The sequence below is a fragment of the Chiloscyllium plagiosum genome, unplaced genomic scaffold (genome assembly GCF_037043375.1).
Source record: "Chiloscyllium plagiosum isolate Xiang-an unplaced genomic scaffold, Cpla_swu_hap1 HiC_scaffold_5, whole genome shotgun sequence".
Classification (NCBI taxonomy): Eukaryota; Metazoa; Chordata; class Chondrichthyes; order Orectolobiformes; family Hemiscylliidae; genus Chiloscyllium; species Chiloscyllium plagiosum.
The window spans coordinates 107,696,726-107,715,554 of record NW_028270143.1 but is presented as its reverse complement, the minus strand read 5'-3'; the positions used below and the strand labels follow the sequence as shown (position 1 = coordinate 107,715,554).

General features: G+C 42.2%; 2 protein-coding genes across 3 annotated transcripts in view; one reads left to right on the top strand and one right to left on the bottom strand.

Annotated features, from left to right (window-relative positions):
- ncapg2 (non-SMC condensin II complex, subunit G2) overlaps positions 1–115 on the bottom strand; it is a 102,988-nt gene extending 102,873 nt beyond the window's left edge. For both annotated transcript variants that reach the window (XM_043690695.2, XM_043690696.2), the window contains exon 1: positions 27–115. The gene's annotated coding sequence lies outside the window, so the exon portion shown is untranslated. The remainder of the gene's footprint in view (positions 1–26) is intronic.
- Positions 116–11,362: 11,247 nt separating this feature from the next.
- LOC122550105 (protein mono-ADP-ribosyltransferase PARP14-like) overlaps positions 11,363–18,829 on the top strand; it is a 74,756-nt gene continuing 67,289 nt past the window's right edge. The window contains exon 1 of the mRNA XM_043690693.2: positions 11,363–11,570. Coding sequence (XP_043546628.2) covers positions 11,390–11,570 — 181 coding nt within the window. The 5' untranslated portion in view covers positions 11,363–11,389. The remainder of the gene's footprint in view (positions 11,571–18,829) is intronic.

Here is an 18,829-nt window from a genome sequence, read left to right as displayed (position 1 = left end):
ACGCTTGCTTGATCGCTTCATCTTACCTGGGAATAATACGCGCCAAAACCACCGTCCCTTTGTTTGTGATTGCTGTATTCTCCCTCCGTTTGCCTGCAGCTGAAGTAAATGAAGGAACCAAAATCCGCGCGCTTTCCTCGCTGGGTCACCAGTAATACGCATGCGCGAGTTCAAACACCAACGTACGGACGGCCACAGCGTTAAGTCGTTCATTCATTAGGAGGCCCCGCCCCCTAACGATCGCCGGGAGGATCCGCCCAGCCTCGCCCCGCCCAATCACTAACGGACGCTGGGAGGATCCGCCCAGCTTCGCCCCGCCCAATCACTAACAGTCGCAGGGAGGATCCGCCCAGCCTCGCCTCGCCCAATCACTAACAGTCGCAGGGAGGATCCGCCCAGCCTCGCTCCGCCCAATCACTAACGGACGCTGGGAGGATCCGCCTAGCCTCGCCCCGCCCAATCACTAATGGTCGCCGGAAGGCGGAGAATCGTCTCGAACCTTTCAATCACTGGGAAGCTTTACCCGAACATTGACCGGGAGACCGTTAACCCGTTTCGAACGGTCACCGGGTAGTCGATCTATAGGTTGATTTGATGTATCATTGTCACTTGTGCTCAGCTACAGTGAGAAGTTTTGTTTTGAGTACAGCGCAGGTAGGTCATACCATACAAAAGTTAGGGTGATACAACAGAGCAAAGACTATTACTACTGCAGGGAAGGTGCACAATGAGCATTACATTTAAAATTTCAGAAGTTTAATAACAGTGGGGATGAAGCTTTTCTTGAATCTGTTGGGACGTGTGTTTAAACTTTTGTATCTTCTGCCCATAGAAGCGTTCAGACACACCTGCGCACACACACACCATGGGTGCTGGGGAAAAAAATAAGCACTACTGCAGTTAGGCAGTAGTGTGGGTGTTAAATAAAAAAAAAAGCAAAAAAAAAAAAAAAGAAAAAAAAAGAAAAAAAAAAAAATAAATCCCCCCCGGTCTCTCTGGGGAAGAGGCACTGGCCCTTGGAGGGGAGGGACTCTCCTGCAGCGGAAAAAAAAAAAAAAAAAAAAAAAAAAAAAAAATATAAATCCCCCCCGGTCTCTCTGGGGAAGAGGCACCAGCCCTTGGAGGGGAGGGACTTTCCAGCAGCGCTACACCTCTCCGGGGGACGAACCAACGGTGCCCCTCGACAAAGAAAAAAGAAAAAAAAAAAAAAATAGAAGCGTTCAGAAAAAATTATAAACCAGGGTGCGAGGGATCTTTGCTTATGTTAGCTGCCTTCCTGAAGCAGCAAGAAGTATAAATGGAATCAATGGATGGAAGGTTGGCACGTGGGATGGACTGGGTTGTCTTCTTGTGGTCCTTGGCAGCACATTTGCTGTACCAAGTCATGGTGCATCCAATAGATATCTTTCCATGGTGCAGCTATAAATCTTGGTAAGAGTTCATGGACATACCAAATTTTCTTAGCCTCTTGAGGAGGTACTGAATTGAATTTATTGTCAAGTGTACTGAGGCACAGTGAAAAGCTTTGTCTTGTGAGCAATACAGGCAGATCACATAGTTAAATAGCATAGATAAGTAAATAATAGGTAATCAGTGGCAAAAGCACAAGTTCAGGTGAATGTTAAGCGTTTGAGAGTCAATTCAGTATTCTAACAACAGTAGGGTAGAAACACTTTCAAAACCAGCTGGTGCGTGTGTTCAGGCTTCTGTATCTTCTCCCCGATGGTAGAGGTTGTAGAAAAACATTGCCAGGGTGGAATGGATCTTTGAGAATGCTGGCGGCCTTTACTTGACAGCAGGCCTGGTAGATGGAGGTTGGCCTTTGTGATGGTCCGGGCCGAGTTCACCACTCTCTGTAACTGTCTCCGATCTTGAATGGTACAGTTGCCATACCAGGTCGTGATACATCCAGACAAAATGCTCTCACTGGCACACCTATAAAAGTTGTCAAGGGTATTCGCTGTCATGCCAAATTTCCTCAGCTGCCTGAGGAAGAAGAGATGTTGTTGGGCCTTTGTAGTCAGTGCATCCACATGAAGAGTCCAAGAAAGCTTGTTATGGATGACCACTCCCAAGAACTTGACACTCTCCACTCGTTCCACCTCTGTGGTGTTAATGTGTAGGGGGCATGAGTAACATCCTGCCGTAAGTCAATAATGAGTTCCTTGGTTTTGCTGGCATTGAGAGCTAGGTTGTTCTCAAAGTGCCATTTTTCCAGGTCTTCCAGCTCCCGTCAGTAAACTGTTTTGTCGCCATCTGAGATTCGACCGACTATGGTGGTGTCATCAGCAAACCTATAAATGGCATTAATCTGGTATTTGGTGACGCAGTTATGGGTATACAGTGAGTACAGTAGGGTGCTGAGTATGCACCCCTGGGGAGCTTCAGTGCTAAGTGTTGATGAGGATGAACTATTGTCCCCAATCTAGAAGTGTTGTTGTGCCAAATGTTGCAGGAAGTGGTGATAAAAGAATGGCCCAACAGCATCAAAGACCACAATACAGTGTCATAGAGATGTATACCGTGAAACAGACCCTTTGGTCTAACTTGTCCATGCCAGCCAGATTTCCGAACCTCATCTAGTCTAGTTTGCCAGCACTTGGCTCATATTCCTCTAAGTCCTTCCTATTCGTATACCAATCCAGATGCCTTTTAAATATTGTAATTGTACCAGCCTCCACCGCTTCTCCGGCAGCTGATTCTATAACTTTGTGTGAAAAGGTTGCCCCTGAGGTCCCTTTTAAATTATTCTCCCCCTCACCTGAACCCTATTTGCTCTCTAGTTCTGGGCTTACCTACCCTAGGGAAAAGATCTTGTCTATTTGCCCTATCTATGCCCTTCATGATATTATAAAACCCTACAGGTAACCCCGCTTTTCAAAAGTTCAGTTTACGCCACTTCATTTTTATGAAAGACCTACATTTGTACCTACTTTTGCTAACCGACAGAAATCCAAAGAGGATTTTTGCTTTTACGAGAAAAGGCAAAAAGCTAAAGTAATGTTTAGCGTTTTTTTGCTTACTACTATTCTAAGGGGCAACTTTTTCACATAGAGGGTGATACGTGTATGGAATGAGTTGCCAGAGGATGTGGTGGAGGCTGATACAATTGCAACATTTAAGAGGCATTTGGATGGGTATATGAATAGGAAGGGTTTAGAGGGATATGGGCCAGGTGCTGGCAGGTGGGACTAGATTGGGTTGGGATATCTGATCAGCATGGACAGGTTGGACCGAAGGGTCTGTTTCCATGCTGTACATCTCTATGACTCTAAGCCTTAATACAAGCAGCGCATGCCTTGAGCAGCGAGAGTGGCATGGCCAAGTTCCTTCCCAGAGAACTATAGTCAGCATCTCAGCATCAAGCCACCATTGGGAGAAAGTGAGGACTGCAGATGCTGGAGACCAGAGTTGAAAAGTGTGTTGCTGGAAAAACACAGCAGACCAGGCAGCATCCAAAGGGCAGTAGAATCGACGTTTCGGGCATAAGCCCTTCTTCAGGATTCCTGAGAAAGGGCTCATGCCTGAAAACATAGATTCTCCTGCTCCTTGGATGCTGCCTGACCTGCTGCGCTTTTCCAGCAACACATTTTCAGCTCTGATCTCCAGCATCTGCAGTCCTCACTTTCTCCACTTTTTCAAATCAAGCCAGCATTGCTTTGAACTGTGTCGGTGAGCATCTGTGCTTGTAACTCAATTTATTTTGTGCATCTGTTAGCAAGATGTGTCATTTCTAATTTATATTTTCCCTGTGGTGGGGGAGTCCAGGACTAGAGGGCATAGGTTTAGGGTGAGAGGGGAAAGATATAAAAGAGACCTAAGGGGCAATGTTTTCACAGAGGGTGGTACGTGTATGGAGTAAGCTGCCAGAGGCAGTGGTGGAGGCTGGTACAATTGCAACATTTAAGAGGCATTTGGATGGGTATATGAATAGGAAGGGTTTGGAGGGATATGGGCCGGGTGCTGGCAGGTGGGACTAGATTGGGTTGGGATATCTGGTTGGCATGGATAGGTTGGACCAAAGGGTCTGTTTCCATGCTGTACATCCCTATGACTCTATATAGGCTGTTTTTTTTTTTATCATATCATTCCTGCTTTTACTATATGTTGGTGTTATTTTAGGTCTTATGTGTTATTTGATATGATTTGGTAGGTTTTTATTGGATCTCAAAAGTTTTTCCCATATACATTATTGGTTATTTATTCTTCACTTATGCCATTTTGGCTTACAAAAGGTTCCATAGGAATACTCTACTTTCAGAGAGCGGGAGAAACCTTCGGTCACCCCTTAGCTGCTGTTGCTCCAGGTAAAACAGTACCAGCCCATTCAGCTTCTCCCTGTAACTCAGACCCTCCAACCCTGACAACATCCTTGTAAATCTTTTCTGAACCCTTTCAAGTTTCACAACAACGTTCCAATAGGAAGGAGACCAGGCCTGCACACAATGTTCCAAAAATGGCCTAACCAATGTTCTGTACAGCAGCAACATGACCTCCCAACTCATGTACTCAATACTCTGACCGATGAAAGTATACCAAATGCCTTCTTCACTATCCTATCTATCTGTGACTCCATTTTCAAGGAACTATGAACCTGCACTCCAAGGTCTCTTTGTTCAACAACAATCTCTAGGACCTTACCATTAAGTGTATAAATCCTGCTAAGATTTGCTTTCCCAAAATGCAGCACCTCACATTTATCTAAATTAAACTACATCTGCCCCTTCTCAACCCACTGGCCCATCTGATCAAGATCCTGTTGTAATCTGAGGTAACCCTCTTCACTGTCCACTACACCTCCAAGTTTGGTGTCATCTGCAAACTTACTAACTATACCTCCTATGTTCACATCAAAATCATTTATATACATGATGAAAATCAATGGACCCAGCAGTGATCCTTGTGGAAACCAATGGTCACAGGCCTCCACTCTGAAAGGCAACCCTCCACCACCACCCTCTGTCTTCTACCTTTGAGCCAGTTATGTATACAAATGGCTAGTTCTCCTTGTATTCCATCTGATCTAACCTTGCCAACCAGTCTCCCATGGAGAACCTTGTTGAATGCCTTACTGAAGTCCATATAGATCACATCTATCACTCTGCCCTCATCAATCCTCTTTGTTACTTCTTCAAAAAACTCAATCAAGTTAGTGAGACATGATTTCCTTTGCACAAAGTCATGTTGACTATCCATAATTAGTCCTTGGCTAACCAAATATATGTAAATCTGTGCCTTATGATTCCTTCCAACAACTTGCCCACCTTCAAATACAAACTAGAGAGCTGCTGATAACAAATGACATCCCAAACAGTCCATGGATGAAGCTGGAAGTATGTGTCTTTACGCTTGCAGAAGCTAATTATCTTGTTGCAGTATATCACAAATCAAATAATTTGTTGTCACGTGTATTTAATATAAAATACAGAGAAAAGTTTATATTGTCTCCATGAACCAATGCCATTTTCATTAACTTAAAATAAAACATAAAGAAAGATAACTTAGAGTCCAACTTTTCCTTCTCCACCATTACAGCCCCACTCTGGGCTTCACTAGTCCATGCCATGCTGCTGCCAAAGTCTCACTCCAGGCTTAACAGGCCAGCTGACTCTGTAGCCATGTTGCCTCTGGAGATGCCGCCACTCTGGACCCCATCAAAGCCGCCTTCCTACCGAAGTGCTATCTTTGGAAAGGAAAAAAAAACTGAGAAAAGAAGAAGAGGGAAGAAAGAAAAAAGCCGACGAAAAAGAGAAGCCCAGGCACTGGATGCTACCTACACAGTCACCATCTTGAGCAGATGGGATAACTATATTCTTTTAAAAATATTTTTATTTAACCTATTTTTCGAATCAGGTAGGAGACAGTGAGGTCTGCAGATGCTGGAGATCAGAGTTGAGAGTGTGTTGCTAGAAAAGTAAAGCAGGTCAGGCAGCATCCGAGGAGCAGGAAAATTGATGAAGGGCTTTTGTTCAAACGTCCTATTTTTCAAATCAACCTGTTCAGGGGTATTATTACACATCTCTGAAGCAATTGAACCCGGGCCTCCTGGTCCAGAGGTTGGGGCACTACCACAGCTGGGTATTGGACCAGCTGACTTCAATGACTATTGCTGAGTATGATCGAAAATGTCTAATTCATTTCTAATTGTAATTCTAATAAAAGGCAAATGTCTACAACCACATTTTAGCTGTTACTGTGTTCCAGATATTGTCATAAATGATAATGGCCATCAGTTCATCAGTGAACATTTCAGTCGCTTCACAAATGATTGGGAAATTCAACAAACACATCATCTCCCCAATCAAATGGTACAACTGAGGTCACAGGGAAGAGCACAAGAGAAATCGTAAAGAAATTGAACAAATCCTGTGCACATGTATTCAAGAGAAGTACTTGAGTGGGGAAACGCACTGACTGATGGCAAAGAAAATAGTCCTATACAAAAGCTAACATCACACTGCACCAATGCTCCCCTTCCTACTTGCAAAAAAACTTCCACAGCCAAAAGTAGTGACAAAATGACAAATTGAGTGACAAAATCAAGATGAAATAGCAGAAAACTAGATTTCATTTTGACAAGATATTAAATCAATGCCAGAGTTGAGCACTGGAAAGCCAGTCAGGATACAAACATTCAATGCTTTCAACAAAGCCAGCTCACGTGGCAACTTGGGATCTGCATAAAGCAGTCATTGCTTCAAGCTTACATGGTACAAGTGAATGACCACATATGCCCACGCAACTAATCTGTTCCTCACCTGCAGGTGGTGATGATGAAGAAGTAAACATACCACCTTCATACTCCATACATCAATCATCGAATCTTGAGGTCCACAGCAGCCCTACAACAAAGGATGACATGGTAACAATAAATGACATGATCAACACTCCTTGGTGAACTGTACCACCAAATGAACGGCTAATACCTTCAATGCATACACAAAATCTAAGGACTGTGTATGCAATGCATATGCAGAGACTGATGGGAATAACAAATTGTTTATGCATCTAAACAGTCATATGTGTATTTGGTAACTTGGGAAACTCAAAATATATATGATAATAAATTTTATTTTTGGCATTGTTTTGTATAAGAAAGGGATATTTGGATTGAAATGAAATAGTGTACAAATGGCCACATCAATTTACTGTAGTCCTGTGACTCCAAACATGTGGCAGATACCTTAATTTCAATAAAGACATCCGTTGTGACAACAAAGCAACTGGTATGGATCGAGATTGATGCCAACTGCATGGGTTGCAATCTTTATTCAGACTGGGGCCTGTCTCCCCCTCCTATCTAGGATGAGTGTCATAATGCTGTGCATTCGTCCTGATTTGGGCAGAGAAGCCTGGAACACTTGAGCAGGATTAGGCCACTTAGCCTTTCAAGCCTGCTCCGCTATTTAATATGATCATGCCCCTCATCCAAATCATTACCCTGTTCCTATTTTTTTCCCCAGGCCTTTGATCCCTTTAGCCATAAGAACTATATATAACTCCTTAAAAACATGCAATGTTTTAGTCTCAAACACTTTGAGAAAGAATTTCACAGAGAATTCAACTAGCTCACCACTCTCTGAGTGAAGAAATCTCTACTCATCTCAGTCCTAAATGATCTGTCCCATAATCTTAAATAGTGATCCCTGGTTCTGAACTCAGGTCATCGGAAACATTCTTCCTGCCTTTACCCTATCCTGTTAGAATTTTATATGTTTCTGAGATATTCCCCCCCATTTCTTCGAACATCCAGCAAATGTAGCCTTAACTAATCCACTCTCTCTTCATATGTCAGTCTTGTAATCCTAGGAATCAGTCAGATAAACATTCACTGCATTCCTTCATAACCAGAACATCCATCCTTCGTTTTTTCTTAATCTACTCATGGGATGTGGGCATCGCTGGTTGGACAGCATTTATTGTCCATCCCTGGTTGCCATTGAGAGGGTGCTGATGTGCTAACTTTGTGAAGCCTTTCAGTCCGCATGCTGTAGGCTGACCCACAATGCTCTTAGGGACGGAATTTCAGGATTTGGACTCATGACAGTGAGGGAATAGTGATATATTTCCAGGTCAGGATGGTGAGTGGCTTTGAGGTATTCCCATGTAATGCTTTCCTTGTCTTTCTAGATGAAAATGGTCATTGACTTAGAAAGTGCTACCTAAAGATCTGCAGTACATCTTGTAGACAGTGTACGTTGCTGCTACTGAGCATTGGTGATGGAGGGAGTGGATACTTGTGGATGTAGTGCCAATCAACAGGCTGCTTTGTCTCGGATGTGTCTATGCACTAATTTTATCTGTTCACCTTTTATGTGGGATCTTATTTAAAGGCTTCTGCCAAGACTAAGTGAACCACAGTCATTGGCTCCCCTTATTCAACTGTACTAATTGCATCTTGAAAAATTCCACTAGATCTTTCTAACATGATTTTCCTTTCATAAGGGGGCCCTCATTGAGACCCTGGTCAAGAAAGAAAAGGGACATAAGACATGTATAGGTCCAAAAACTTCGAACCCAAGCGAATTCCAAGAGGGTTATGGGGGTGCCAAGTACACTTAAGAGAGAAATCAAGAGGGCTAAGAAGGGACAAGAGATGGTTTCAACATATAAGACAAAGGAGAATACTAAGAGAATTTACAAATACGTGAAGGGCAAAAGAGTAACTAGGGAAAGAATAGAGCACAAAGATCAACAAGGTCCGGAGCCTCAAGAGACAGATGGGATCTTATATGAATATTTCTCATCAGTATTTTAACTTGAGAATGTAACTTTAAAAAAGTTCTGCAATTTACATATGTAAGAACTGAAACCAACACGTTTATTCCAAAAGATGAGAGACTTAACTAACAATCCAGGTCTTTTTCAATATATAATTTCAGTTACATCACACTGTAAACGTTTGCTATAAATTTGGTGTCTTACAGTCTTATTCTCCACAAGCACCTGATGAAGGAGCAGTGCTCTGAAAGCTAGTGATTCCAAATAAACCAGTTGGACGATAACCTTGTGTGTGATTTTTAACTTTGTACACCCCAGCCCAACACTGGCACCTCCAAGTTAAATTACAAAGGGATCTTTGGGCCAGTAGGGCTGAGGAGTGGCAGATGGAGTTTAATTTGGATAATTGGAAGGTATTGCATTTTAGTGAAATGAACAAGATCAGGACTTATATGGTTGATGGTAGGACAGTGGGTAGTGTTGTCAAACAGAAAGACCTAGGAGTAAGGGACATATTTCTTTGAAAGTTGTGTCACAGGTAGGATGGTCCAGAAGGTGTTTGGTGGGCTTGTCTTCATTGCTCAGACCATTGAGTATAGGAGTTGGGACATCATGTTGAGGTTTTACAGAATGGTGATGAGGCCGCTTTTGGAATACTGTGTACAGGTCTGGCTGCCCTACTATGAGAAGGATATTATTAAATTGGAGAGGGTTCAGAAAAGATTTATCGATATGCTGCCAGGACTGGAGGGTTTGAGTTATAAGGAGAGGCTGGATAAGCTGGGACATTTTTTAATGGAATATAAGATTTATGGACTAGGCCAGACCCCCTCAAAACATTTCAAGAAAGTGGCCCAGACGCTAACTTTGTTAGTTGTCTTAAGCAGGTGTAACACAGATATTCCAAAAGTGATGCAGCTGGTCTACCCACTAAGTTTTAAATAAAACAATTTATTTACAAGATAACTGAATGAAACAAAAGAGAACAGAATACAGAATAACTCACCCTTTCCAAACAGACTATACCAACTTAATGATGCTGTTCCGATACTTGCAACAATCCCCATAAACATCCCTTGATACAAAAGGTAAAATCAAACACATGGTTTTCCAGGAGAGAAGTCAGAGAGAGAGAGAGAGGAAGATCTGCCTGGACCTGCTTCCTTGTGTCCAGCAGCTTTTACAACTGCCTGACTGCTTTCAGTGAATAGCCAGACTGTCAAGAACCAAATCAAACCAGAGTAATGATTTGGAGATGCCGGTGTTGGACTGGGGTGTACAAAATTAAAAATCACACACAACCAGGTTATAGTCCAACAGGTTTAATTGGAAGCACACTAGCTTTCAGAATGCCGCTCCTTCAATTCATCAACCACCTGATGAAGGAGCGGCGCTCCGAAAGCTAGTGTGCTTCCAATTAAACTTATTGGACTATAACCTGGTGTTGTATGATTTTTAACTTTGTAAACCAGAGTAAAGCTGAGCTGGGGGAATTGGCCATTCCCCTTTCATTGTTTCAGTGTTTCTTAAACTTAAAAGCCTTTTGCCTGAGGCAGGATCTGTTAGCTATAATCAAATTGACACTGAAACCCTACAACCCCAAACTTTTGGGAACCTGTGCTTTTATGACCTCCTGAAAAAAAAACCGAGGACAACATAACCTTGTAAAAAGGAGTGGCATCATCACAAGAAGGTTGTGTTTATAAGGGTTTATAGATTTATAAAATCATGAGGTGCATAGATAAGGTGAATAGCAAAAGGTCTTCCCCTAGGGTGGGGCAGTTCAAAACTAGGGGCTATATTTTTTAAGAGGAGAAAGACTTAAAAGGGACCTGATGGGCAACCTTATCACACAGAGGGTGGCTTGTATGTGAAATGAACTTCCAGAGGAAGATGTATATGCAAGTACAGTTACAACATTTAAAAGACATTTGGATGATGAGCCAAATACAGCCAAGCATATTTGGGAAACCTGGTCGGCATGGACCAGTTGGACCAAAAGGTCAATTTCTGTGTTGCCTGTGATTGTAAATCCACAATTACTTTGTCAGAACTGTCACTGTTTTCCAAGTGTTCTGCTATTAAATCTTTAGCTATCTGGTGAAGGAGCAGTGCTCCAAAAGCCAGTACTTCCAAATAAACCTATTGGACTATAATCTGGTGTTCTGTGATGTTTAACTTTGTCCACCCCAGTCCAATACCTGCACCTCCTCATCATTAAATCTTTAGTATTGGATTCCAGCATTTTCCTTGCTTCTGAACCAAAGAAAAAGTAAATAATAGTGTTACAGCATTACAGCCAACTTAAAATGTACTGGAATATTGTGTAATTCTGCCTCTGTGTGGTTGCAGTTTATAATTAAATAAGCATTTTCCGGGAACGCATCATTGTGAAAGTAAAACAATAATCGTAATTGAAAGCAATTAAAAACAAATCTCCCTTTAATAACGTTATAATAATGAATAATAATATTACTTAGACATTTTCCATAAATACTTGAATTTATTTTCCAATAGGGATTCTAAATTCAGTTTCATTATTTTTGGTAAACAAAATTAGCCGTGTTTGAGAAAACACCCGCTTCGTTGGTTGGCTGAAGCATTTAAACCACTCCCCAATATATAAAATAGGACTGCCAATTCAAGTTCTGGATAGTTTGGACAAGATATGGCGAACAAAGGTGGTGGATTTGCTATCTTAGTTACGGGTTTTTCACATATTACAAAAACAGGCATTAAAACAAAATTAGTTGCCTACTTTCAGAGCAAGAAAAAATCAGGTGGTGGAGAATGTGATGTTGAGATTTTTGAAAACGGGAATGCTGTCGTGACTTTCCAGAAAAGAGATGGTACGTTTTATTTTGCATTCTATTACTTGAGTTGTGGAAGTCAGGAGCAATTTGTGGGAAACATGTTTAATTGAAAATATCTGTTGTGATTAAAAATTTGCGAGCGATTGCTCATGAAGAGATCACGAAATTGAAAGTGAAAACTAACTGAAACCTGAAGTGGGTCAATTTATCAGCCAGCGATACTTACAGTTTCGAAAGAAAAAATAATTCACATACTAAGTTTTTTTTTAGAATCACAGAATCGCTGAACCGATTGCTTCTGAATCATAAACTTAGCGAAAATATTTCTTCCTTTATATTCGCTCGTGGGATTGACTTGGCTAGGTAAAACGAGGACTGCAGATGCTGGAAACCCGAGTCTGGTTTAGAGTGGTGCTAGGAAAGCACAGCAGGGCAGGCAGCATCGGAGGAGCAGGAAAATCGATGTTTCGGGCAAACGCCCATCATCAGGAATACAGGCAGGGAGCCTCCGGGGTGGATAGATAAATGAGAGATGGTGGGGGTGGAGAGAAAGAGCATAGAGTACAATAGGTGAATGGGGCTGGAGGTGATAGGTCAGAGAGGAGGGCAGGGGAAGGTAGCAAAGAGTACAATGGGTGAATGGAGGTGGGGTTGAAGGTGATAGGTCAGAGAGGAGGGTGGACTGAATAGGTGGAAAGGAAGATAGGCAGGTAGGACAGGTCATGGGGACGATGCTGAGCTGAAAGGTTGGAACTGGGGTAAGGTGGGGGGAGGGGAAATGAGGAAACTGGTGAAGTCCACATTGAAGTTGAAGTGTTCCGAGGCAGAAGATGAGGCGTTTTTCCTCCAGGCATTGGATGGTGAGGGAGCGGCGGTGGAGGAGGCCCAGGACCTGTATGACCTCGACAGAGTGGGAGGGGGATTTGAAATTTTGGGCCACAGGGCGGTGGGATTGATTGGTGCGGATGTCCCAGAGATGTTCCCTAAAACGCTCTGCGAGGAGGTGTCCAGTCTCCCCAATGTAGAGGAGCCCACATCGGGAGCAACGTATACAATAAATGATATTGGTGGATATGCAGGTAAAACTTTGATGGATGTGGAAGGTTCCTTTGGGGCCTTGGATGGAGGTGAGGGAGGAGGTGTGGGTGCAGGTTTTGCAATTCCTGCGGTGGCAGGGGAAGGTGCCAGGAAGGGAGGGTGGGTTGTTGGGGGGTGTGGACCTGACCAGGTAGTCATGGAGGGAACGGTCTTTGCGGAAAGGGGTGGGGAGAGAAGTATATCTCTGGTGGTGGGGTCCGTCTGGAGGTGGCAGAAATGTTGTTGGATGATGTGGTTTATGCGAAGGTTGGTAGGGTGGAAGGTGAGCACCAAGGGGGTTCTGACCTTGTTATGGTTGGAGGGGTGGGGTTTGAGGGCGGAGGTGCGGGATGTGGACGAGATGCGTTGGAGGGCATCTTTAACCATGTGGGAAGGGAAATTGCGATTGCGATCTCTAAAGAAAGAGGCCATCTGGTGTGTTCTGTGTTGGAACTGGTCCTCCTGGGAGTAGATACGGCGGAGATGGAGGAAGTGGGAATACGGGATGGCATTTTTGCAGGAGGTAGGGTAGGAAGAGGTGTAATCCAGGTAGCTGTGGGAGTCGGTGGGTTTATAAAAAATGTCAATGTCAAGTCGGTCGTCATTAATGGAGATGGGGAAGTCCAGGAATGGGAGGTAAATGTCAGAGATGGTCCAGGTGGACTCTCCACCCCCACCCCCTCTCATTTATCTCTCCACCCTAAAGGCTTCCTGTCTCTATTCCTGATGAAGGGCATTTGCCCGAAACGTCAATTTTCCTGCTCCTTGAATGCTACCTGACCTACTGTGCTTTTCCAGCACCACTCTAATCCAGGATTGACTTGGCTGGTCAGCGTTTATTGCCTGTCCCTAGTTTCCCTTGAGAAGGTAGTGGTCAGCTGCCTTCTTGAACTGCTGCAGCTCATGTGCAGGAGGTACTGCCACAATGTCCATTGGGAGTTGCTGAATGTGTACCCAGTGACCCTGAAAGAACGGTGATATATTTCAAATTCAGGATGGTGAGTGGCTTGGAGGCAAACTTGCAGCTGTTCCAATGCATTTGCTGCCCTTACATTCTAGATGAAAGTGGTCTTGGGTTTAGAAGATGCTGCCTAAGGATCTTTAGTGAATTTCTGCAGTGCATTTTGTAGATAGTATGCACTACTATTATTTGCTATTAATTATGGTGAGTGCAGATGCTTGTGGATGTAGTGTCAGTTAAGTGAGTTGCTTTGTCCTGAATGGACGTTCCTGATGAAGGGCTTCTGCCCGAAATTCCTGCTCGTCGGATGCTGCCTGACTTGCAGTGCTTTTCCAGCACCTGCTTATCTTGTCCTGAATGGTGTCAGGTTTCTCCAGTGTTATTGGAGCTGCTCCCATCTATCACCCTCCTGACTTGTGCCTTGTAGGTAGTGGACAGGCTTTGGGGAGTCAGGAAGTGAGTTTACTCACTGCAGTATTCTTAGCCTCTGACCTGCTCTTGTAGCCACTGTGTTTCTGGTGAGTGCAGTTAAGTCTTTCATCAGGAATGAACCAAAACGTCGATTCTCCTGCTCTTTGGATGCTATGTGACATGCTGTACTTTTCCAGCACTACCCTCTCTAATGTTCTTAAAAGACCATAACATTGGTGCAGAAATTAGGCCATTCAGCCCATCGAGTCTGCTCTGCCATTCAAACGCCATTCAAACATGGCTGAAAGGTTTCTCAACCTCATTCTCCTGCTTTCTCCCTGTAACCATGATCCCCTCGATACTCAAGAACCTCTCTATCTCAGTCGTAAACATACTCAATGCCTGGCACCCTCAGCCTTCTGTGGCAATGAATTCCATACATTCACCACTCTCTGGCTGAAGAAGTTTCTCCTTATCTCTGTTGTAAAAGGTCTTCTCTTTACTCTCAAACTGTGCCCTCAGGTCCTAGTCTCTTCGACCAATGGAAGCATGTTTCCAAAATTTACTCTGTCCAGGCCACTCGGTAATCTGTACCTTTCAATTAGATCCCCCCTCATCCTTCTAAAGTCTATCGAGTATAGACCCAGAGTCCTCAAACGTTCCTTGTATGTTAAGCTTTTCAATCCTGGGATCATGCTTGTGAACCTCCTCTGAACATGTTCCAAGGCCGGTACATCCTTCCTGAGATAAGGGGCCCAAAACTGTGCATTATACTCCAAATGTGGTCTGACCAGAGCCTTATAGAGCCTCAGAACTACATCCCTGCTTTAATATTCAAGTCCTCTCAAAATAAATGTCATCATTGCATTTGCCTTCCTAACTATTGACTCAACCTGCAAGTTTACCTTGAGAGAATCCTGGACTGGAATTCCCCAGTCTCTTTGCACTTCAGACTTCTGAATTTTCTCCCCAGTTAGAAAATAAAACCAGCCAAAGGAAAGCATTGAATTATTGCAATTTCAGAAATAATGTCACCAATGCAATAAAGGACAAATTTAAACCACTAAAATTGGGTGGATTTGATTCAGTTGGTGTGCTAAAATTGTGAAACCCACCCATTTCTATTTCTAAGATAAGTTGAATGGGCAATCCATCCATCCAGAGGAGGTACATTTCTTGTAAATATTACAATCAACTAGCAAGCCTCAAAATGAACCATTGTTTGAAATTTAACTTGGACTGGCTGGATTTTTATTCATTTACTGGATGTGGGGGCTTCACTGGCTAGGCCAACATTTACTGTTCAGTGGGAAGCTAAGAGTCAACCACATTACTGTTGGTCTGCAGTGGCACATCCAGACCAGGTAAGGATGACATTTTCCTTCCCAAAAAAAATTAGGGAATCAGATGGGGTTTTCCACTGACAATCAATATAGCAATCATTAGACTGTTAATGCCAGAATTTTATTGAATTTGGATTCAAACCTGGCTCCCCCAGAATAGTACATAAATGTCTCGATTAATAATAATGATAAATACCATTATGCCATTGATTCCCATTCCCCAGGACTAAAGCATTAGTTAAAGAAGCCAAGGAATGCAGTATCCAAGAGCCCAGTAAATGTATGTCCTCTTGTTTCCACACTGATGCTGAGGCTTAACTGTCCAACAGCCAATCTCACAATCTGGCTGGCTGCAGATTGGAAAGAAAGGCACAATGTCAGGTCCCGACATTAAATTTGGCATAACCGACTACAGAGCAACTCTCATTTTACCTTCCCCTCCCCTTTTCCAGTCTCTGATGTCATACTGGAAAAAAAATGCCGAGGGAATTCACTATGCTTGAATATCTTCCATCTTGCTGAACAACATAATGTCTTAGCAGAGGCCTCATTTTAAAAACAAGATTATAGTTTCAGTTTCACTTCCCTGAATTTTAATCTAGTTATAATAAACCAGTCAGCTATGAGTGAAACCTGACTTGATAAACAGTTTTTTTATTTTATGCAGTTTGGTTACAATGGTGGCAAGTCACTGAACATATGCACACAAGGCTGTCAATGTAATTTTAACAAAAGCGTTTAAGTTTATAATACATTTTTTAAAAAGTTTGAGAAGATCTTAGTATAATCAGCATTCATCGCCTCAAAATTCCTTTTTGGTGGCTTCACTGTCGGGCATTCTCTACCTCACGAACCCTGGAGCTGTGAATTGAGCTAAAATGGACTTTCTCTTTAGATATATAATTTGTTACCAAAATAGCACTAGGGAATGGTGACTTAAAGACTTTTCACTTTTTTTTGTAAAAATCTACAAGTGACAATAAATTACAATTCTATTCTCTTGTAAAAAGAAAGGTTCACTCCTTTTTTCCAGTGAAGAATGAAGTCACTAGCAGGAATGTTCTATGGAATAATGGACAGGGTAGGAAAAGATATAATAAGTGTTGATGAAGGAACGGCAATAATCATGTGATTTTATTCCATGTATATACTGGTAACTTCAGATTACGAATGGTAGCCTCATTAAGGAGTTCACAGAATGATTCAAGGTAGTTTCTTAAAGCAGTGCTTTGTGTAAATAAACAGGTTGTGTGAGGTTTGGTGTTCTGTAATGTGATAGGATTAATTAATGGCCTCAAAATAAAGAAAATCATACGCAGCAGTGACCATAATGTGATTCAATTTGAAATGGAGAACAGTAGTTCCAAGATCAGTATTTTAAGCTTAAATAAGGGCAATTAATTGGGCATTAAAGCTAAGCTAGCTGAAGTGAACTAGCATACGAGACTAGTGGATAAATTGACAGAGCTCAGTGGCAGACATTTAAGAGCTATTTCAGAAGACTCAGAATAAATGTTTTTCTAATATAAAGAAAGATTCCAAGGAGAGGATTAATGTTCCCTCGAAAGTCAGTTGGAGTACTCTGCACATTGATCTGTGTGCCAACTCATTGACTTTCACATGCAGAAGTCGCTGTCTTGCAAGGACCTTTATAATCATGCAGCAGTTAAAAAATAGAAGGACGACTGGGGAGGATGAACCACCTGTAATTTTCAAAAGAAATTAAGGAAAGCATTAAGGAAAGGTCAAATGATTGGTATATAATTTAAACAACAGCAGAGAATGCCTAAACGGACCATCAGAAAACAGAGTATGAGAAGAATTACCCAGAACTGTAAAGTAGGTACTTAAAAATGAAAAGTGTGAATGAAGTGAATTTGGTTTTCTAAGAGAGTGAGAGTGGGCAGTTAATTGTAAGTATTAAAGAAACAGTAGACATAGGTGAATTGAACATTATTTTGCTTCTGTCCACATTGTAGAGGATGCAAAATCTTCTAGTATTAGTTGTTAATCTGGAGATGGGGAGGAATAGAAGAACTAAATGAAATTGCAGTCATATGGGAAGTGATATCAAGCAAACTGGATGGGCTAATAAGTCCTGTTGGAATTCATCCTTGGGTTTAAACATGGTGGCTTATAAGTTAGAAGATGGGTTGAAGTTAATTTTCCAAAATTCGATGGACAGTGGAAGTATTCCATCAATCTGGAAGGTGACACATGTAACTCCTATATTCAAGAGGGATGGAAGCAGAAAATGAGAAATTAAATGCCAGTAGATTGATATCTAATGTGTGGAAATTGTTAGAGTCACTCATCGAGAAATTACAGCTGAATATTTAGAAAAACTCAAGGTAATCAAGAAGAGATAACATGGTTTTGCAAATGACACAAAGGCAGGCAGTGAAAGTATTTTGTGAAGGAATCTGCAGATGGATATAAGTAGACCGAGTGGGCAAATATCTGGCAGATGGCGTATAAAATACATTCATTGTAACTGGAAGAATTTTAAAAAGCAGGCATAACTTAAATGGGGAATGGCTGCAGAAATCTGAGGTGCAGAGATATCTAGGTGTTTTAGTATGAGTCACTAAAAGTAAATGTAGGTACAGCAAGTAATTAAGAAAGCTAAGAGAATGCTATCCTTTATTACAAGAGGATCACATCTTGAATACAAGTGCAGTTTTGATCTTTGTTTTTAAGGAAAGATGCAAATGTGTTCTAAGTTGTTTAGAGGAGCTATGCTGGATAGATACCTGAAATTGTGTTGTTGGATGTCTTATGAGAGTTTGGACATTGTTTCCACTGAATTTTATAAGACAGAGGGATAACTTGATTGAAGTACAAAACATTCTGAATGGTTTTGACAAGATGGGCACAAAAAATATATTCCTCTTGTCGGTACATCCAGAATTAGGGGGCACTATTTGAAAATTAGGGCTTCCCCTTTTAGAACAGATGAGGAAAAAATGTTTCAGAATTTTGTGCAGCATTGGAACACTGCCTCACAGGATGGTGGAGATTAGGTTATTGCATTTTTTTAACGCAGAGGTAGATTTTTGTTAGGTAAAGGAATCGAAAGTTATCATGCAAAAAATGAATGTGGAATTGAAAATACCAAACAAATCAACGTGATTTTTTCTGAATGTCAGAGTGGGGCTTGAGGGGTTGAATGGCCTCTTCAGACCTAATATCTCTGTATCTCTTACCTTCCTGAACTAGACCCCATCCTGGTCTGTGTCTTTCACCCTCCCCACAACCCTGAGCATTGCTCTTCCCTACCTCCATGACACGTAGACACAAACCCCCCCTCCCCGCCCCATTTCTTTAGGCTCCTGGATCTGAGCTTCTCTTCCACTTAGCTTTGTTTTTGAATTTGCACTTTACATCTGCCCTCCATCTGGTCAACACGTTGGTCAGTGCAGGTAGTTCTGAGACTTTAGCTGGTTCCAGCATTTGCCATTAGATGGAGCATTGATACTATAACCAACAGTAGTAGTAGTGCT